This window comes from Salvelinus fontinalis, chromosome 7 (genome assembly GCF_029448725.1).
Source record: "Salvelinus fontinalis isolate EN_2023a chromosome 7, ASM2944872v1, whole genome shotgun sequence".
NCBI lineage: Eukaryota > Metazoa > Chordata > Actinopteri > Salmoniformes > Salmonidae > Salvelinus > Salvelinus fontinalis.
This window is the reverse complement of record NC_074671.1, coordinates 65,716,638-65,735,835: the sequence shown is the minus strand read 5'-3', so window position 1 is coordinate 65,735,835 and position 19,198 is coordinate 65,716,638. Positions and strand designations below refer to the sequence as shown.

General features: G+C 41.3%; 2 protein-coding genes across 4 annotated transcripts in view; one reads left to right on the top strand and one right to left on the bottom strand.

Annotated features, from left to right (window-relative positions):
• The window catches only part of LOC129860172 (zinc finger protein 883-like), a 483,924-nt gene that overhangs the window by 213,037 nt on the left and 251,689 nt on the right, over positions 1–19,198 (bottom strand). The window lies entirely within an intron of this gene.
• The window catches only part of LOC129860133 (zinc finger protein 250-like), a 166,044-nt gene continuing 162,326 nt past the window's right edge, over positions 15,481–19,198 (top strand). For all 3 annotated transcript variants that reach the window (XM_055930458.1, XM_055930457.1, XM_055930459.1), the window contains exons 1-2: positions 15,481–15,579; positions 16,337–16,584. In XM_055930458.1, the coding sequence (XP_055786433.1) occupies positions 16,482–16,584 (103 nt within the window). In that variant the 5' untranslated portion in view covers positions 15,481–15,579; positions 16,337–16,481. The remainder of the gene's footprint in view (positions 15,580–16,336; positions 16,585–19,198) is intronic.

Genomic DNA, 19,198 nt, shown 5'->3' with positions numbered 1-19,198 from the left:
TCTGGAAACAACATCAGTAACAATAACTGTTAGTCGGGCGCTTCATGAAATGGGTTTTCCATGGCCGATCAGCAGCACACAAGCCTAAGATCACAATGCCAAGTGTCGGCTGGAGTGGTATAAAGCTCACCGCCATTGGACTCTGGTGCAGTAGAAACGTGTTTGCTGGAGTGATGAACGCTTCACCATCGGGCAGCACGACAGACGAATCTGGGTTTGGCGGATGCCAGGAGAAAGCTACCTGCCCCAATGCATAGTGCTAACTGTAAAGATTGGTGTAGGAGGAATAATGGTCTGGGGCTGTTTTTCATGGTTCGGGCTAGGCACCTTAGTTCCAGTGATGGGAAATCTTAATGCTAGAGTATACAATGACATTCCAGATGATTTGGTGCTTCCAACTTTGTGGCAACAGTTTGTGGAAGGCCCTTTCCTGTGTCAGCATGACAATGCACTCGTGTACAAAGCGAGGTCCATACAGAATTGCTTTGTCGAGATAGCTAGCTAACATGATATTTAAAAAAAAAGTCTCTGATTCACTTTAATGCTTTTTCATGTACTTAAATGTTGATGTCATTGATCTAGGGCTGACCCCATTTAGTTTGGTCGATAGGCTGTTGGTCAACTGAGATTTATTTTAGTCCAAAATATCATGGTGTACAAGACACTATCTGATTGGCTCCTGTCTGAGTGTACTGATCCATTGTGAAGGCCGTGGGGATGGCACAGTCCATCACTCCAAAACATGTGCTACTGAACTTGTATATGGTTCTATTACATAAGCAATGGTGCAACACTTTAAAAAAGTTATATTTTATAACACATGTGCCTTCTCCCTTGTTGGATAGTGGTCGATGTCCGCGGTTCTGAAACACATCAGTGCACTGTTGAATTGGCGCCTTTTCCTAGAGACCATGTTGCTTTGTGCATAATAGCAAAGTTAACCAGCATATTGGTGTTGAGAACAATGTGGCGGAGACAGCAGCAGAATGAAGAGATGAGAAAACAGCCCTTGCCTTACTGTCTAAGAAAAGGGGAGAAAGAGAGGAAACCCCAACTTAATTAGAACTATAATCAATAGGCTAACTGTTAAGTGTGCCTGGCTTTATAAATCATCAATATACACTACCGGTCAAAAGTTTGGGGTCACTTAGAAATGTCCTTGTTTTTGAAAGAAAAGCTATTTTTTGGTCTGTTAAAATAACATCAAATAGATCAGAAACAGTGTAGACATTGTTAATGTTGTAAATGTCTATTGTAGCTGGAAACGGCTGATTTTTAATGGAATATCTACATAGGCGTACAGAGGCCCAATATCAGCAACCATCACTCCTGTGTTCCAATGGCACGTTGTGTAAGCAAATCTAAGTTTATAATTTCAAAAGGCTAATTGATCATTAGAAAACCCTTTTGCAATTATGTTAGTACAGCTGAAAACTGTTGTTCTGATTAAAGAAGCAATAAAACGGTCCTTCTTTAGACTAGTTGAGTATCTGGAGCATCAGCATTTGTGGGTTCGATTGCAGACTCAAAATGGCCAGAAACAAAGAACTTTCTTCTAAAACTCGTCAGTCTATTTTTGTTCTGAGAAATTAAGGCTATTCCATGCGAGAAATTTCCAAAAAACTGAAGATCTCGTACAACGATGTGTACTACTCCCTTCACAGAATACCAGAAACAGTCTCTAACCAGAATAGAAAGAGGAGTGGGAGGCCCCGGTGACCAACCGAGCAAGAGTACAAGTCCATTAGATTGTCTAGTTCGAGAAACAAGCGCCTCACAAGTCCTCAACTGGCAGCTTCATTAAATAGTACCCGTAAAACACCAGTCTCAACGCCAACAGTGAAGAGGCGACTCCGGGATGCTGGCCTTCTACGCAGAGTTCCTCTGTCCAGTGTCTATGTTATTTTACCCATCTTAATCTTTTATTTTTATTGGCCAGTCTGAGATATGGCTTTTTCTTTGCAACTCTGCCTGGAAGGCCAGCATCCCGGAGTCACCTCTTCACTGTTGCCGTTGAGACAAATGTGCAGTTCCAATGCTTATAGAATATCACTGGTTTGCAAAAACTCAAAAAACAGATCCCAAATATTATGGAACTCTGGGGCTTTCTTTTTCACTATATAAGTACATTTTTCAATAGCCAGACCTGACGTTAATTATTTTAACCAATGACCAAGTGCGGGGGAACTGACATACTTCCAGTGGAGAGCAATTAAACATCTTGCTTGTAATAGACAGAGGTCAACCATTTTCTTTTCTCTCCTATGTAAAGAGATATTCTCTGGGTAAAGATTTAGGAGGCATAGTTTAGGGATTAGTGGTATTGGGGTAGAGGTCATTTTATTTTATTTATTTAACCTTTATTTAACCAGGTAGGCAAATTGAGAACACGTTCTCATTTACAATTGCGACCTGGCCAAGATAAAGCAAAGCAGTTCGACACATACAACAACACATAGTTACACATAGAGTAAAAACAAACATATAGTCAATAATACAGTGAAAAAAAAAATAATAATAAAAAAATAAAAAAATAAGTCTATATACAATGTGAGCAAGTGAGGTGAGATAAGGGAGGTGAAGGCAAACAGATATATGTATAAATAAATAAAAATATAAAAAGGCCATGGAGGCGAAGTGAGTACAACACAGCAAGTAAAATAAAAACTAAAAAAAAACAAACACTGGAATGGTTGGTTTGCATTGGAAGAAAGTGCAAAGTAGAGACAGAAATAATGGGGTGCAAAGGAGCAAAATAAATTAATTAATAAATACAGTAGGTAAAGAGGTAGTTGTTTGGGCTAAATTGTAGATGGGTTATGTACAGGTGCAGTAATCTATGAGCTGCTCTGACAGCTGGTGCTTAAAGCTAGTGAGGGAGATAGGTGTTTCCAGTTTCAGAGATTTTTGTAGTTCGTTCCAGTCATTGGCAGCAGAGAACTGGAAGGAGAGGCGTCCAAAGGAAGAATTGGTTTTGGGGGTGACTAGAGAGATATACCTGCTGGAGCGCGTGCTACGGGTAGGTGCTGCTATGGTGACCAGCGAGCTGAGATAAGGGGGGACTTTACCTAGCAGGGTCTTGTAGATGACCTGGAACCAGTGGGTTTGGCGACGAGTATGAAGCGAGGGCCAGCCAACGAGAGTGTACAGGTCGCAGTGGTGGGTAGTATATGGGGCTTTGGTGACAAAACGGATGGCACTGTGATAGACTGCATCCAATTTATTGAGTAGGGTTTTGGAGGCTATTTTGTAAATGACATCACCGAAGTCGAGGATTGGTAGGATGGTCAGTTTTACAAGGGTATGTTTGGCAGCATGAGTAAAGGATGCTTTGTTGCGGAATAGGAAGCCAATTCTAGATTTGACTTTGGATTGGAGATGTTTGATGTGGGTCTGGAAGGAGAGTTTACAGTCTAACCAGACACCTAGGTATTTGTAGTTGTCCACATATTCTAAGTCAGAGCCGTCCAAAGTAGTGATGTTGGACAGGCAGGCAGGAGCAGGCAGCGATCGGTTGAAGAGCATGCATTTGGTTTTACTTGTATTTAAGAGCAGTTGGAGGCCACGGAAGGAGAGTTGTATGGCATTGAAGCTCGCCTGGAGGGTTGTTAACACAGTGTCAAAAGAAGGGCCAGAAGTATACAGAATAGTGTCGTCTGCGTAGAGGTGGATCAGAGAATCACCAGCAGCAAGAGCGACATCGTTGATGTAAACAGAGAAGAGAGTCGGTCCAAGAATTGAACCCTGTGGCACCCCCATAGAGACTGCCAGAGGCCCGGACAACAGACCCTCCGATTTGACACACTGAACTCTATCAGAGAAGTAGTTGGTGAACCAGGCGAGGCAATCATTAGAGAAACCAAGGCTGTCGAGTCTGCCAATGAGGATGTGGTGATTGACAGAGTCAAAAGCCTTGGCCAGGTCAATGAATACGGCTGCACAGTATTGTTTCCTATCGATGGCGGTTACGATATCGTTTATGACCTTGAGCGTGGCTGAGGTGCACCCATGACTAGCTCTGAAACCAGATTGCATAGCGGAGAAGGTGTGGTGTGATTCGAAATGGTCGGTAATCTGTTTGTTGACTTGGCTTTCGAAGACCTTAGAAAGGCAGGGTAGGATAGATATAGGTCTGTAGCAGTTAGGGTCAAGGGTGTCCCCCCCTTTGAAGAGGGGGATAACCGCAGCTGCTTTCCAATCTTTGGGGATCTCAGACGACACGAAAGAGAGGTTGAAGAGGCTAGTAATAGGGGTGGCAACAATTTCAGCAGATAGTTTTAGAAAGAAAGGGTCCAGATTATCTAGCCCGGCTGATTTGTAAGGGTCCAGATTTTGCAGCTCATTAAGAACATCAGCTGACTGTATTTGGGAGAAAGAGAAATGGGGAAGGCTTGGGCGAGTAGCAGAGGGGAGGGCAGTGCTGTTGTCCGGGGTAGGGGCAGCCAGGTGGAAAGCATGGCCAGCCGTAGAAAAATGCTTATTGAAATTCTCAATTATAGTGGATTTGTCGGTGGTGACAGTGTTTCCTATCTTCAGGGCGGTTGGAAGCTGGGAGGAGGTGTTCTTATTCTCCATGGACTTTACGGTGTCCCAGAACTTTTTTGAATTTGTATTGCAGGAAGCAAATTTCTGCTTGAAAAAGCTAGCCTTGGCTGTTCTAACTGCCTGTGTGTATTGGTTTCTGGCTTCCCTGAAAAGTTGCATATCACGGGGGCTGTTCGATGCTAATGCAGAACGCCATAGGATGTTTTTCTGTTGGTTAAGGGCAGTCAGGTCAGGAGAGAACCAAGGGCTATATCTGTTCCTGGTTCTAAATTTCTTGAATGGGGCATGCTTATTCAAGATGGTGAGGAAGGCATTTTTAAAAAATGACCAGGCATCCTCTACTGACGGGATGAGATCAATATCCTTCCAGGATACCCCGGCCAGGTCAATTAGGAAGGCCTGCTCGCTGAAGTGTTTCAGGGAGCGTTTGACAGTGATGAGTGGAGGTCGTTTGACCGCTGACCCATTACGGATGCAGGCAATGAGGCAGTGATCGCTGAGATCTTGGTTAAAAACAGCAGAGGTGTATTTGGAGGGCAAGTTTGTTAGGATGATATCTATGAGGGTACCCGTGTTTACGGAATTGGGGTGGTACCTGGTAGGTTCATTAATAATTTGTGTGAGATTGAGGGCATCAAGCTTAGATTGTAGGGTGGCTGGGGTGTTGAGCATGTTCAAATTTAGGTCGCCCAGCAGCACGAGCTCCGAAGATAGATGGGGGGCAATCAGTTCACATATAGTGTCCAGAGCACAGCTGGGGGCAGAGGGTGGTCTATAGCAGGCGGCAACGGTGAGAGACTTGTTTTTAGAGAGGTGGATTTTTAAAAGTAGAAGTTCAAATTGTTTGGGAACAGACCTGGATAGTATAACAGAACTCTGCAGGCAGTCTTTGCAGTAGATTGCAACACCGCCCCCTTTGGCCGTTCTATCTTGTCTGAAAATATTGTAATTGGGGATAAAAATGTCTGAATTTTTGGTGGTCTTTCTAAGCCAGGATTCAGACACGGCTAAAACATCCGGGTTGGTAGAGTGTGCTAAAGCAGTGAACAAAACAAACTTAGGGAGGAGGCTCCTAATGTTAACATGCATGAAGCCAAGGCTATTACGGTTACAGAAGTCATCAAAAGAGAGCGCCTGGGGAATAGGAGTGGAGCCAGGTACTGCAGGGCCTGGATTCACCTCTACATCACCAGAGGAACAGAGGAGAAGTAGGATAATGGTACGGCTAAAAGCTATGAGAATTGGTCGCCTAGAGCTACTAGAGCAGAGAGTAAAAGGAAGTTTCTGGGGGCGATAAAATAGTTTAAAGGAATAATGTACAGACAAAGGTATGGTAGGATGTGAATACAGTGGAGGTAAACCTAGGTATTGAGTGATGATGAGAGAGATCTTGTCTCTAGAAACATCATTGAAACCAGGTGATGTCATCGCATATGTGGGTGGTGGAACTGCAGGGTTGGATATGGTATAGAGAGCAGGGCTAGAATCTCTACAGTGAAATAAGCCAATAAACACTAACCAGAACAGCAATGGACAAGGCATATTTACATTAAGGAGAGGCAAGCTTAATCGAGTGATCAATAAGGGTCCAGTGAGTAGAGGTTTGTTGGGGTCGTGGCGATCCAGACAGCTGGCCGGGTATATGGCTATCGGTAGCAGCATAGGATGGAGGTCTGTTTGTAGATACCTCGTGCGTTTCCGTCGGTAGGTTCCGCGTAGTGGGGTTTTGTTCAGATAGCAGCCGATAAGACAGCTAACGATTAGCGGGCCTCAGATGAGCGTTCAGGTAACGCCGGGACGGAGGTGCCGGTTGGATAAATCCCTCGGGCAGATAACGTCGGCAGTCAGTCGTGAAGGCCCGGTGGGGTTCCGTATCTGCAGCAGCAACAAAGAAACGGGTCCGGATGGTGATGGAACTCCTCAGCTGGCTAGCTCCAGCATGATTTGAGTTAGCTCCGGGGTCGACGTAAGCCAATAGTCACACGGTATGCAGCTAGCTAGCTGCGAAATCAAGGTGCAAGTGTCCAGAGGCTGCGGTTGGAATCCGGGGAAACTGAGAGAAAAAAAGTCCCGGAGTGCTCCGGTCCGAGTCGCGTTGCACAAAAGTGCCGGTAGATTATCGAGCTAAAGGAATAGCTGATGACCGCAAAACGTGGGCAGCTGAAACACCAACGCTAGCCAGCAAACCGGCTAATTTCGGGGCAGCTACAGATTAGCTTCTGGCTAGCTATCGGAGTAGCTTCTGGTTAGCTTTCAGGCTAGCTTCTGAATTAGCCCCTGGCTATCTTCCACGATGGATTTTCAGATTGAGGTAAATAATACTTATTGTAATTGGTGAAGCGGGTTGCAGGAAAGCTTTTGCAGGAAAGCTTTTGTAGTTGAGTTCTTGGATAATAAAATAAATAAAAGATATGTGAAGAAAAGGTGTAAATATATATATATACAGGACACGACACGACAACACGGAAAAATACGTCTGAACTGCTAAGCCACCTTGGTATCAATCATCTCAGAGATATAGCGCAGTACTGAGCTCCAAACCGTTTGTATCTCAGCACATTCCTCCAGGCAATGATACAAGGTGCCTAAATGTGTGTTACATTCAACACACAGGTCTGGGGTATTGGGGTCAAATTTGTGGGGCTTAACAAGGGTGATTTATGTTCTCATTGTCCAATTGTATTGCAACAATCTCAGGCGGGTGTTTATTGTCTGTATCTGAGCTCTAGAGCATATCATACCCCAGTCCTCTGCTGAAATATCTTCCTGCATATCTTGTATCCACTGAAGTCTCTTACTATCAGTGTTGTCTTCATGAGTAGCTACCATTTTCCAATATAATGATGTCATGTGACCTCTCCCAAAACACACATTAACAGAGAGCGTTTCTAAAGTGGTCAAAGGAGGTTGTAGGACTGACTGTTTTGGTCTGGAAAAGCTTACCACAAAGCATTTTTTCAAATACTTGCAATTGAGAAGTTAAATCTTCCCTTTAGTTCCTCAAATGACATGAGACCATTTTTATATTGTGTAAGTCGTTACTAAGTAAGTAAGTGTAGTTACTAACCCTTGTGATGGTGAGTGGAGGATGACACGCCCCTTTTTTAGCTTTCAACTCTTACCCACTTTTAGAATAGTTTTATTCCCCTTTTGTGTTGTACAGCCTACTGATATGAATACATATGTCACCCGGTACAGACAGAAGAGGACTGGCCACCCCTTTGGGCCTGGTTCCTCTCTGCTTCTTCCTAGGTTCCTGCTTTCTAGGGAGTTTTTCGTGGCCACTGTGCTTCTACATCTGCATTGCTTGCTCTTTGGGGATTTCGGTTGGTTTCTGTAAAGGACTTTGTTACAACTTATGTAAAAAGGGCTTTATAAAATACATTTGATTGACATGTATATCACACTAACTGACTTGTTCTTCTGATGTTGTTCACACAGGAGACCATGTTGAGACATTCTCTACATCCAGAGAGCAACAGCAGGAAGATCACAGAGCTAAGACGTCTCACCACTGCCCACATTGTGAGGAGATTTTCCCACTTCTATCAAAGCTAAAAACACACCTAAAAATACACACAGGAGAGAAGCCTTACTCCTGCTCTGACCGTGTAAAATGCTTCACAACATCAACTGAGCTAAAAATTAATCAGAGAACACACACAGGAGAGAAGCCTAATTCCTGCTCTGACTGTGGGGCGAGGTTCTCTCGACTGGGCACCTTAAAACAACATAAATGTATACACACAGGAGAGAAGCCTTACTCCTGCTCTGACTGTGTCAAATGCTTCACAACAATAACTGAGCTAATAGTTCATCAAAGAACACACACAGGAGAGAAGCCTTTCTCCTGCTCTGACTGTGTAAAATGCTTCACAACAATAACTGAGCTAATAGTTCATCAAAGAACACACACAGGAGAGAAGCGTTACACCTGCTCTGTCTGTGGGGCGAGTTTCTCTCGACTGGGCACCTTAAAACAACATGAACGTATACACACGGGAGAGAAGCCTTACTTCTGCTCTGACTGTGGAAAGAATTTCTCTCAACTGGGCCACTTAAAAAGACATGAACGTATACATACAGAAGTGAAGCCTTACTCCTGCTCTGACTGTGTAAAATGCTTCAAAACATCAACTGAGCTAAAAGTTCATCATGGAACACACACAGGAGAGAAGCCTTACTCCTGCTCTGACTGTGGTGCGAGGTTCTCTCGACTGGGCACCTTAAAACAACACGAACGTACATACACAGGAGAGAAGCCTTACTCCTGCTCTGACTGTGGGGCGAGTTTCTCGCGACTGGGCAACTTAAAACAACATGAACGTATGCACACAGGAGAGAAGCCTTACTCCTGCTCTGACTGTGGGGCGAGTTTCTCTCATCCGGGCAACTTAAAACAACATGAACGTATGCACACAGGAGAGAAGCCTTACTCCTGCTCTGACTGTGGGGCGAGTTTCTCTCACCCGGGCACCGTAAAACAACATGAACGTATACACACAGGAGAGGAGCCTTACTCCTGCTCTGACTGTGGAAAGAGTTTCTCTCAACTGGGTCATTTCAAAAGACACCAAGGTAAACACAAGATCTGACTGTAAAAAATGTTTTACAACAACAGTTGAGCTAAAAGGTCATCAGAGAACAGACACAGGAGAGAAGCCTTACTCCTGCTCTGACTGTGGGGCGAGTTTCTCTCACCCGGGCACAGTAAAACAACATGAACGTATACACACAGGAGAGAAGCCTTACTCCTGCTCTGACTGTGTAAAATGCTTCACAACATCAACTGAGCTAATAATTCATCAAAGAGCACAGAGGAGAGAAGCCTTACTCCTGCTCTGACTATGGAAAGAGTTTCTCTCAACTGGGTGATTTAAAAAGACATGAACGTATACACACAGGAGAGGAGCCTTACTCCTGCTCTGACTGTGGAAAGAGTTTCTCTCAACTGGGTCATTTCAAAAGACACCAAGGTAAACACAAGATCTGACTGTAGAAAATGTTTTACAACAACAGTTGAGCTAAAAGGTCATCAGAGAACAGACACAGGAGAGAAGCCTTACTCCTTCTCTGACTGTGGGGCGAGTTTCTCTCACCCGGGCACCGTAAAACAACATGAACGTATACACACAGGAGAGAAGCCTTACTCCTGCTCTGACTGTGTAAAATGCTTCACAACATCAACTGAGCTAATAATTCATCAAAGAACACAGAGGAGAGAAGCCTTACTCCTGCTCTGACTGTGGAAAGAGTTTCTCTCAACTGGGTGATTTAAAAAGACATGAACGTATACACACAGGAGAGGAGCCTTACTCCTGCTCTGACAGTGGAAAGAGTTTCTCTCAACTGGGTCATTTCAAAAGACACCAAGGTAAACACAAGATCTGACTGTAGAAAATGTTTTACAACAACAGTTGAGCTAAAAGGTCATCAGAGAACAGACACAGGAGAGAAGCCTTACTCCTGCTCTGACTGTGGGGCGAGTTTCTCTCACCCGGGCACCGTAAAACAACATGAACGTATACACACAGGAGAGAAGCCTTACTCCTGCTCTGACTGTGTAAAATGCTTCACAACATCAACTGAGCTAATAATTCATCAAAGAACACAGAGGAGAGAAGCCTTACTCCTGCTCTGACTGTGGAAAGAGTTTCTCTCAACTGGGTGATTTAAAAAGACATGAACGTATACACACAGGAGAGGAGCCTTACTCCTGCTCTGACTGTGGAAAGAGTTTCTCTCAACTGGGTCATTTCAAAAGACACCAAGGTAAACACAAGATCTGACTGTAGAAAATGTTTTACAACAACAGTTGAGCTAAAAGGTCATCAGAGAACAGACACAGGAGAGAAGCCTTACTCCTGCTCTGACTGTGGGGCGAGTTTCTCTCACCCGGGCACCGTAAAACAACATGAACGTATACACACAGGAGAGAAGCCTTACTCCTGCTCTGACTGTGTAAAATGCTTCATAACATCAACTGAGCTAATAATTCATCAAAGAACACAGAGGACAGAAGCCTTACTCCTGCTCTGACTGTGGAAAGAGTTTCTCTCAACTGGGTGATTTAAAAAGACATGAACGTATACACACAGGAGAGGAGCCTTACTCCTGCTCTGACTGTGGAAAGAGTTTCTCTCAACTGGGTCATTTCAAAAGACACCAAGGTAAACACAAGATCTGACTGTAGAAAATGTTTTACAACAACAGTTGAGCTAAAAGGTCATCAGAGAACAGACACAGGAGAGAAGCCTTACTTCTGCTCTCAATGTGGCAATAGTTTTTCCCGATTGGGCAATGTAAAAACACACTAACGGATAGACACTTGAGAGAAGCCTTATCACTGCACTGACTGTGAGAAGAGATTCTACAGATTGGGGTGATCCGTTTTTATCGTTAGTTTGGGTGGATTATTTTATATTACTAAACAATTTTGTTTAATGATAAACAGGCTATGAATCGACTACTTGTGTTTATTAATTTGTTTTTTAATACTAGATTCATTATTTTAGTCATTGATGATGAATGTATTTGAATAACTGTATTGAAGTTAATTGATCTGGCGGCAGGTAGCCTAGCGGTTAAGAGTGTTGGGCCAGTAACTGAAAGGTCACTGGTTTGAATCCTGAGCAGACTAGGGGGAAAATCTGTCATTGTGCCCTTGAGCAAGCCAATTAACTCTTATTTGTCCTGTAAGTCTCTCTGGATAAAACCATCTGCTAAATGACAAGAATGTAATGAAAAATTATGTTTGTACATGAATTTATGCTGGGCAGACACTTTTTTCTCATGTGTATAGTTAAATAAAATAAACTGTTTATAGTTAAATATTGTATATACAATACACAACATTGCCGCTTTGTTTATCCTGGCCAGAGGGACCATAGTAGGCTAGAGCAGCTAAGTTAGTGTTAATGTTAGCTTGCATGCAAGTATCCAGGCAGAGTTTCTTATTTTAGCCTGGATAAATAATAGTTTGCGACAATAACGGAAACTGATGATTAATTTTATTAACCTGTTTGGGCTGCAAGCTGAATATTGAAAAAACTGGAAAATGTGTGCACATTTTCAAACGGCCTCCTAAGAAACTTTTTATTTTCCAATATGCATATATTTACTACTGTTGGATAGATAACAGTCTATAGTTTCTAAAAAGGTTTGAATTGTTTCTCTAAGTCGAACAGAAATATTTTTACAGCCATTTTTCCCAGCCGAATTGAGATTTCCAAAATGCGATGTGTCTCTTTAAGACCTTCTCTATAAAAGGCCCTTTGACTTGGGACCATAGGGACACGTCACAGGCCTTCGTCAGGCTGTAATGCGGAAGTGAGAATTGAAAGGAGTCGAATATCTCGTCCATGGACTGAATAACACACCTTCTTGTGAGACCTGCGCAGTTAAAAAAAAATTCCGGGCGCGAAGCATAATTTGGTCTCGGCTTCTGGAACAAGGTAGATAACGGTGAATATGATGTCTGACTACGATATTATTTGATACATGTCACAAAATCATCCTAAAGTATGTTTTTTCAATATACTTTAATTATATTATTGCAATTTATTCTGGACTTTAGATGTGATACGACGGAAGAATTTTTTGAAGAAACGCTGTGTAGCGCCGCAATGCTATCGTGCTTGCTAACCAAAGAGGGAAATAATTCGTTCTGGAACCCAACTAAAGACTCTACTGGACATTGGACCCCGTTACAACATTCTGATGGAATATCAACAAAGATAAGACCCAATTTGGGATGCTTTTTCATATATCTGTTGAGCTGTGCTGTGCTAAGTGGGCTAACTGTGCTAGGCTAGCGCTTGACCAATGCTAGTGCTGACTTATGCTAGCTTATGTTGTTAGCTAATATAACGATATATTGTGTTTTCGCTGTAAAACACTTAAAAAATCGGAAATGTTGGCTTTATTCACACGATATCTGTCTTTCATTAGTTATCCACCATATGTTTTTCTGAAATGTTTTATGAGGTGTAATTAGTAGCCGACGTTGGTGTATGTATTTTCTCTGGCTACTCCCGTCTGGATTCAGACTCTAGCTATGTGTTAGCATTTTTGGGTAGCATCAATGTAAAACTGATTTATAGCTAAAATATGCACTTTTTATGAACAAAACATAGATTTATTGTGTAACATGTTATATGACTGTCATCTGAGGTAGTTTTTTCTGGGCTCTTTAGGTTGGTTTTAGTTTATTTCGGTTGGCTTGTGCATGCTACTTGAATCATAATTCATACTTCATAATCATATCCATACGTGTCTGTCCACTTTTGTATTTGGTGGTGAGCTAACATAAATATATGTGGTGTTTTCTCTGTAAAACATTTAAAAAATCGGACATGTTGGCTGGATTGACAAGATGTTTATCTTTCAAATGCTGTATTGGACTTGTTAATGTGTAAAAGTTAAATATTTAAAAAAAAATAGATTTTGAATTTCGCGCCCTGCAGCTGTTGTCATTGTCGTACCGAATTCGGGCTTGCAGCCCAAACAGGATTTATTAATATAGCACCCTTATCAAATTACAAACGTTTTCAAAAATGTTGACGCTAACAATTTTCCGCGTGTCGTTGTTACCCGTCTTGAGGAACAAATTGCGGGTGAATGACTTGCTCGTTCTGCTTCTCCCAGTTTTGAGGCATGACGGTTAGAAATTGTAATACATTCCGTTGTGATATTGTAAACGAACATCGGTTTCTTTTGGAGCGCGATTCATCAACAATTATGTATTTTGGGGAGATAATTTGAGGCAAGGAAGATGTTAAAGGAGGCATTAGGAAAGGTAGTCAGTCAGAGTGACCAGTAGTGGTTTTGTATTGATTTCATGCGTCTCAGAAGAGCAGAAGGCGAGAGCATTGTGTTTTTCGGAGCAGGGCAGCAATAAAAGGGTGTTATATCTGGGGTTTTGTTATATATTGAGGTTCATCGTCTTGAGCAGAAGATTCCACGAGTGGTTGGAGCACTAAACCGTGTAGTAGATGGAAAGAAGGAAGAAAGTCAATCAGTTTTACCGTTGTTTGAAGAAGATAATCTGCCTACTACCGAGGTAAAGTTGCTTTTATATTCACACATTCGGACATTCAACAGACATTCAGCAGACATTCAGCAGACATTTGCAAAAAGCCATTAATAATTGTAAAAATCTGTAATTAATTCATTGATTGTCACAGAAATATAAAAATAGATATGGTTTATTCTTTAAATGTCTAGCATACTTTTACAACCTTTGTTTTGAATAAAAAAATCCAGTTTTGATTTGATGGAAATATGTAAATTCTTAAATGCAATGTAAAGCTGTTTAAATCAATAACTAATTCACCCTTTCTCACAGAATCATCAAACTATATATGATTTATTCTATAAATGTCTAGCATATTTTTACAACCTTTGTTTTGAATAAAAAAATCCAGTTTTGATTTGATAGAAATATATAAAATCTATTAGATGCCATTCTAGTAATGTTTGATATTACAACATTGATATGTGATACCTTTTTTATCAACAAATACGTTTTTTTGCAAATGTATGCCTTTATTACTATACGATTTATATTGCCTGAATACTCAACGATGATTAGCACCTCAGTTATGTGTGCTTCTGTCAGGGTTTTGGTCAAATGCATGTCCTTTAAAGTCAATTTAGCAATTGAACAAAAATCCAATTCAATTTGAAAATGTTCCTAATTGCAAAAACATGTAACAGAATTTGGGTATTCCAGAACTGTTATTTACATGTAAATCAACATAACCCTGTTTTATGTTTTTAATACTGCAGATAGAACGCTCTGTGTGCCAGAGATGGTTCCATTTAGCTTGTCTGGGGATGACAATGAAGGATTTCAACAAAGCCAAAATAGAAAATGATTGGAAGGGGCCTTTTTGCTGTTAAATTAGAGACGTATAAATAAATGACTGTTGTTCCTTGTAACTACTTTAACATGTGGAACTGTAGCACAAAAAATGCAAACATTGATTTGACATAAAATTTAAGATGGTAAACATTGATTTGACATACAATTTAAGATTGTAAACATTGTACAACTTTATGTAAACATTGTCTAACTTCATATAGAACAAATTGCACTTGAAATTAACATTTATTTAAAGTCATTTTAAATGCATATTGTCACTTTTTTCTGAGAATCACTGAATTAGTTATTGATTTCTTCATCTTTAAATGCAATATTTGAGATTTTACGTATTTCTATCAAATCAAAACGGGAATTTCTACTCAAAGCAAAGCTTGTAAAAGTATACTAGACATTTATAGAATAAATCATACATAGTTTGACGTTTCTGTGACAAACGGTGAATTAGTTATTGATTTATACAGTTTTAAATGATATTTGATAGATTTTATGCTAGACTTTTATAGAATAAACCATATCTATTTTTGTTTCTGTGACAATCAATTATTTTGTTATTGAAATTTAAAATTTAAATGGCTTTTGGCGAATGAATATAAAACCAACTTCACCTCGGTCTGGCTACTCTGGTGATTTTTTTTTTAAACCTTTACCTCAATGACGTTACTTTTACCTACTAAGGAACTGCATTGTTCAGGGGCTGAACGACAGATTTTTGCCATGTCAGCTCGGGGATTCGATCCAGCAACTTTCCAGCTACTGGCTCAACTAGGCTACCTGTGATGCTAGGATATATATGATATGCAGTGTGAGCTATTGTGAATAAGCCACTGCAGTTATGAAATTGATATAAGAATGGCCATGTTTCAAGTGTGTGCCGACGGAATCTTTTTGGTATTTATTAGGATCCCCATTAGCCGCAGCAAAAGTATCACAATTGTTCACTTCTCTCATTGACTTCTCAAACCCCGGCTTGGCCTGCTTCGCAAGCCTTCTCTGAAGTCTCGCGTTTTTACGTCTCTGGGTTTAGAAACTGGTAGTGGGGGAACAAGAAGTTCTGCGCAGGCGCGCATCATTCTTCAGAATAAAGGACACGCCAGAATTGTGTAGTCGAGACAACAACCTCTGCATCCGTTTCAAATATATTACTACTGGTATGTAATAGCACGTTCTAATATCGAAAGAACATGTCATAACATGCTAGGTAACAAATACGTCAAGGTATTATCACGTTTGATAAAGGTTTTATGTGCTATTTTTGTGTCAAACCGCGTAAGTGAACGTGATCACTTTTTTACAAGTCACATAGTTATAGACTTTGGGTTAGTGTAAGTGGATGTATATCATTTCGTCACGGTAATTTCATAAAGGATCATTCTATTTGAGATTTCTGGGTTCGTTTTACATGTCGTTTTTGGTTTTGTGTAAAATTCACGAGGTGGTAAAATGGCGGTTCCCACTTGGTCTGCATCAACGTACTTCAGTGCAGGCAGTGAGGGTGCAGCAGAGAAAGACAATTTTACGGCTGCGCTACTGTTTTCGAGCTAAATGTAATGATTATCAGTTTTCTACATGTGAACTAATATTGAGACATTCAGTTGTTTCTGTCTATCTATACATGTTACTATGGTGTGAACGGAACTACTATTGGTTTTTGATTGGAATAATACAGTGAAGACAAGGTTATTCAGGAAAATAGTACATAGTGCTGCCTACAACATACTGCAACCTTGTACTAAATGTTTTTTGAGTAATTTATGCATTTATGTGAATTCAGGAAATCTACTATAGAATATTAGCTCAACAGTATTGGGGAGCAACTGCACCTAAAAAATAATCCATATTTTTAGAGAATAAAGAAAGTTGACAGTTCTGGCACTAACTTGTGTCCGTTTTTCTTTATTACTACAGGCCGACTCAGATTAAGTCTGAGGCCGGTAACATCAACAGTGAGGACAAACCCAGCCTGCCTCTCTCCTTCCACACCGAGTCAAACCTACAGTCACTGGGTCCTGATTGTGACAGTGGAGCCCAGTTTGCACTGCAGGATCCAGAGATGGCATCAGTGAAGCTGGAAGACTGCAGTCAAACACTGGAGCTGAATGTCAACATTAAAGATGAAGAAGAGGAGGAGGAGATTGGGACGTCTGTTTCTCATGGTGAGAGCAGGTTCTATCTAACTAAGTTTGTGTCTTTCATTCCAACTTCCCACTGTGTATGAGAAGTTGCTGTAGAACTGTTTTATTTATTTTATTTCACCTTTATTTAACCAGGTAGGCCAGTTGAGAACAAGTTCTCATTTAGAACTGCGACCTGGCCAAGATAAAGCAAAGCAGTGCGACAAAAACAACACAGAGTTACACATGGGATAAACAAATGTACAGTCAATAACACAATAGATAAATCTATATGCAGTGTGTGCAAATGTTGTAAGAGGTAAGGCAATAAAGGCCATAGTGGGCAATTAATTACAATTTAGCACTAACACTGGAGTGATGGATGTACAGATGATGATGTGCAAGTAGAGATACTGGGGTGCTAAAGAGCAAAAATAAATAACAATATGGGGATGGGGTAGTTAGGTGGGTTATTTACAGATGGGCTGTGTACAGGTGCAGTGATCGGTAAGCTGCTCTGACAACTGATGCTTAAAGTTAGAGAGGGAGATATAAGACTCCAGCTTCAGTGATTTTTGCAATTCGTTCCAGTCATTGGCAGCAGAGAACTGGAAGGACAGGCGGCCAAAAGAGGAGTTTGCTTTGGGGGTGACCAGTGAAATATGCCTGCTGGAGCGCGTTCTACGGGTGGGTGTTGCTATGGTGACCAGTGAGCTGAGATAAGGCAGTTCTTTACACAGCAAAGACTTATAGATGACCTGGAGCCAGTGGGTTTGGCGACGAATATGAAGCGAGGGCCAGCCAACGAGAGCATACAGGTCGCAGTGGTGGGTAGTATATGGGGCTTTGGTGACAAAACGAATGGCACTGTGATAAACTACATCCAATTTGCTGAGTAGAGTGTTGGAGGCTATTTTGTAAATGACATCGCTGAAGTCAAGGATCGGTAGGATAGTTAGTTTTACGAGGGTATGTTTGGCAGCATGAGTGAAGGAGGCTTTGTTGTGAAATAGTAAGCCGATTTAATTTTGGATTGGAGATGCGTAATGTGAGTCTGGAAGGAGAGTTTACAGTTTAACCAGACACCTAGGTATTTGTAGTTTTCCACATATTCTAAGTCAGAACCGTCCAGAGTAGTGATGCTAGTCGGGCGGGCGGGTACGGGCAGAGATCGGTTGAAGAGCATGCATTTAGTTTTACTAGCATTTAAGAGCAGTTGGGGGCCATGGAAAGAGTGTTGTATGGCATTGAAGCTCTGGAGGTTTAACACAGTGTCCAAAGAAGGGCCAGAAGTATATAGAATGGTGTCGTCTGTGTAGAGGTAGATCAGAGAATCACCAGCAGCAAGAGCGACATCATTGATATTTACAGAGAAATGAGTCGGGCCGAGAATTGAACCCTGTGAAACCCCCATAGAGACTGCCAGAGGTCTGAACAACAGGCCCTCCGATTTGACACACTGAACTCTGTCTGTGATGTAGTTGGTGAACCAGACGAGGCAGTCATTTGAGAAACCAAGGCTGTTGAGTCTGCCGATAAGAATGCGGTGATTGACATAGGGGAAAGCCTTGGTCAGGTCAATGAAGACGGCTGCACAGTACTGTCTTTTATCGATGGCAGTTATGATATCTTTTAGGACCTTGAGCGTTGCTGAGGTGCACCCGTGACCAGCTCGGAAACCAGATTGCATAGCGGAGAAGGTACGGTGGGATTCGAAATGGTCGGTGATCTGTTAGTTAACTTAGCTTTCGAAGACTTTAGAAAGGCAGGGCAGGATTTCATGATGAACTGTTTTAATGAGAAGGTAGATGTTATTTCATGCTACTGAGACTTGCATGGTTTGACACCTGTATTGCCAGCATTTGATTTATTTACTGGGCTAAACTGCCAGTGTTTTAAAGTTCTAGGAAGTGAGTCTGTGTAGTTTCTAACCCTTGTGATAGTGAGTGGAGGATGATATAGGTCATAACTTTCATGACTTATGAGATACTTTTATAATAGTTTTATTCCTCTTTTGTATTGTACAGCCTATTGATGTGTATACATACAGTACCAGCCTACTGATGTGTATACATACAGTACCAGCCTACTGATGTGTATACATACAGTACCAGCCTACTGATGTGTATACATACAGTACCAGCCTACTGATATGAATACATACAGTACCAGCCTATTGATGTGAATACTTACAGTACCAGCCTACTGATATGAATACATACAGTACCAGCCTACTGATATGAATACATACAGTACCAGCCTACTGATATGAATACATACAGTACCAGCCTACTGATATGAATACATACAGTACCAGCCTACTGATATGAATACATACAGTACCAGCCTACTGATATGAATACATACAGTACCAGCCTACTGATATGAATACATACAGTACCAGCCTACTGAAAAATTAAGAACAGATACCTTATTTACATAAGTATTCAGAACCTTTGCTATGAGACTCGACATTGAGCTCAGGTGCTTCTTGTTTCCATTGATCATCCTTGAGATATTTCTATAACTTGATTGTTGTCAACCTGTGGTAAATTCAATTGATTGGACATGATTTGGAAAGGCACACACCTGTCTACTATAGGTTAAGTATTAGCTCAAATATTTTGGAGTTCCTGCACCCATATATAAACCATAC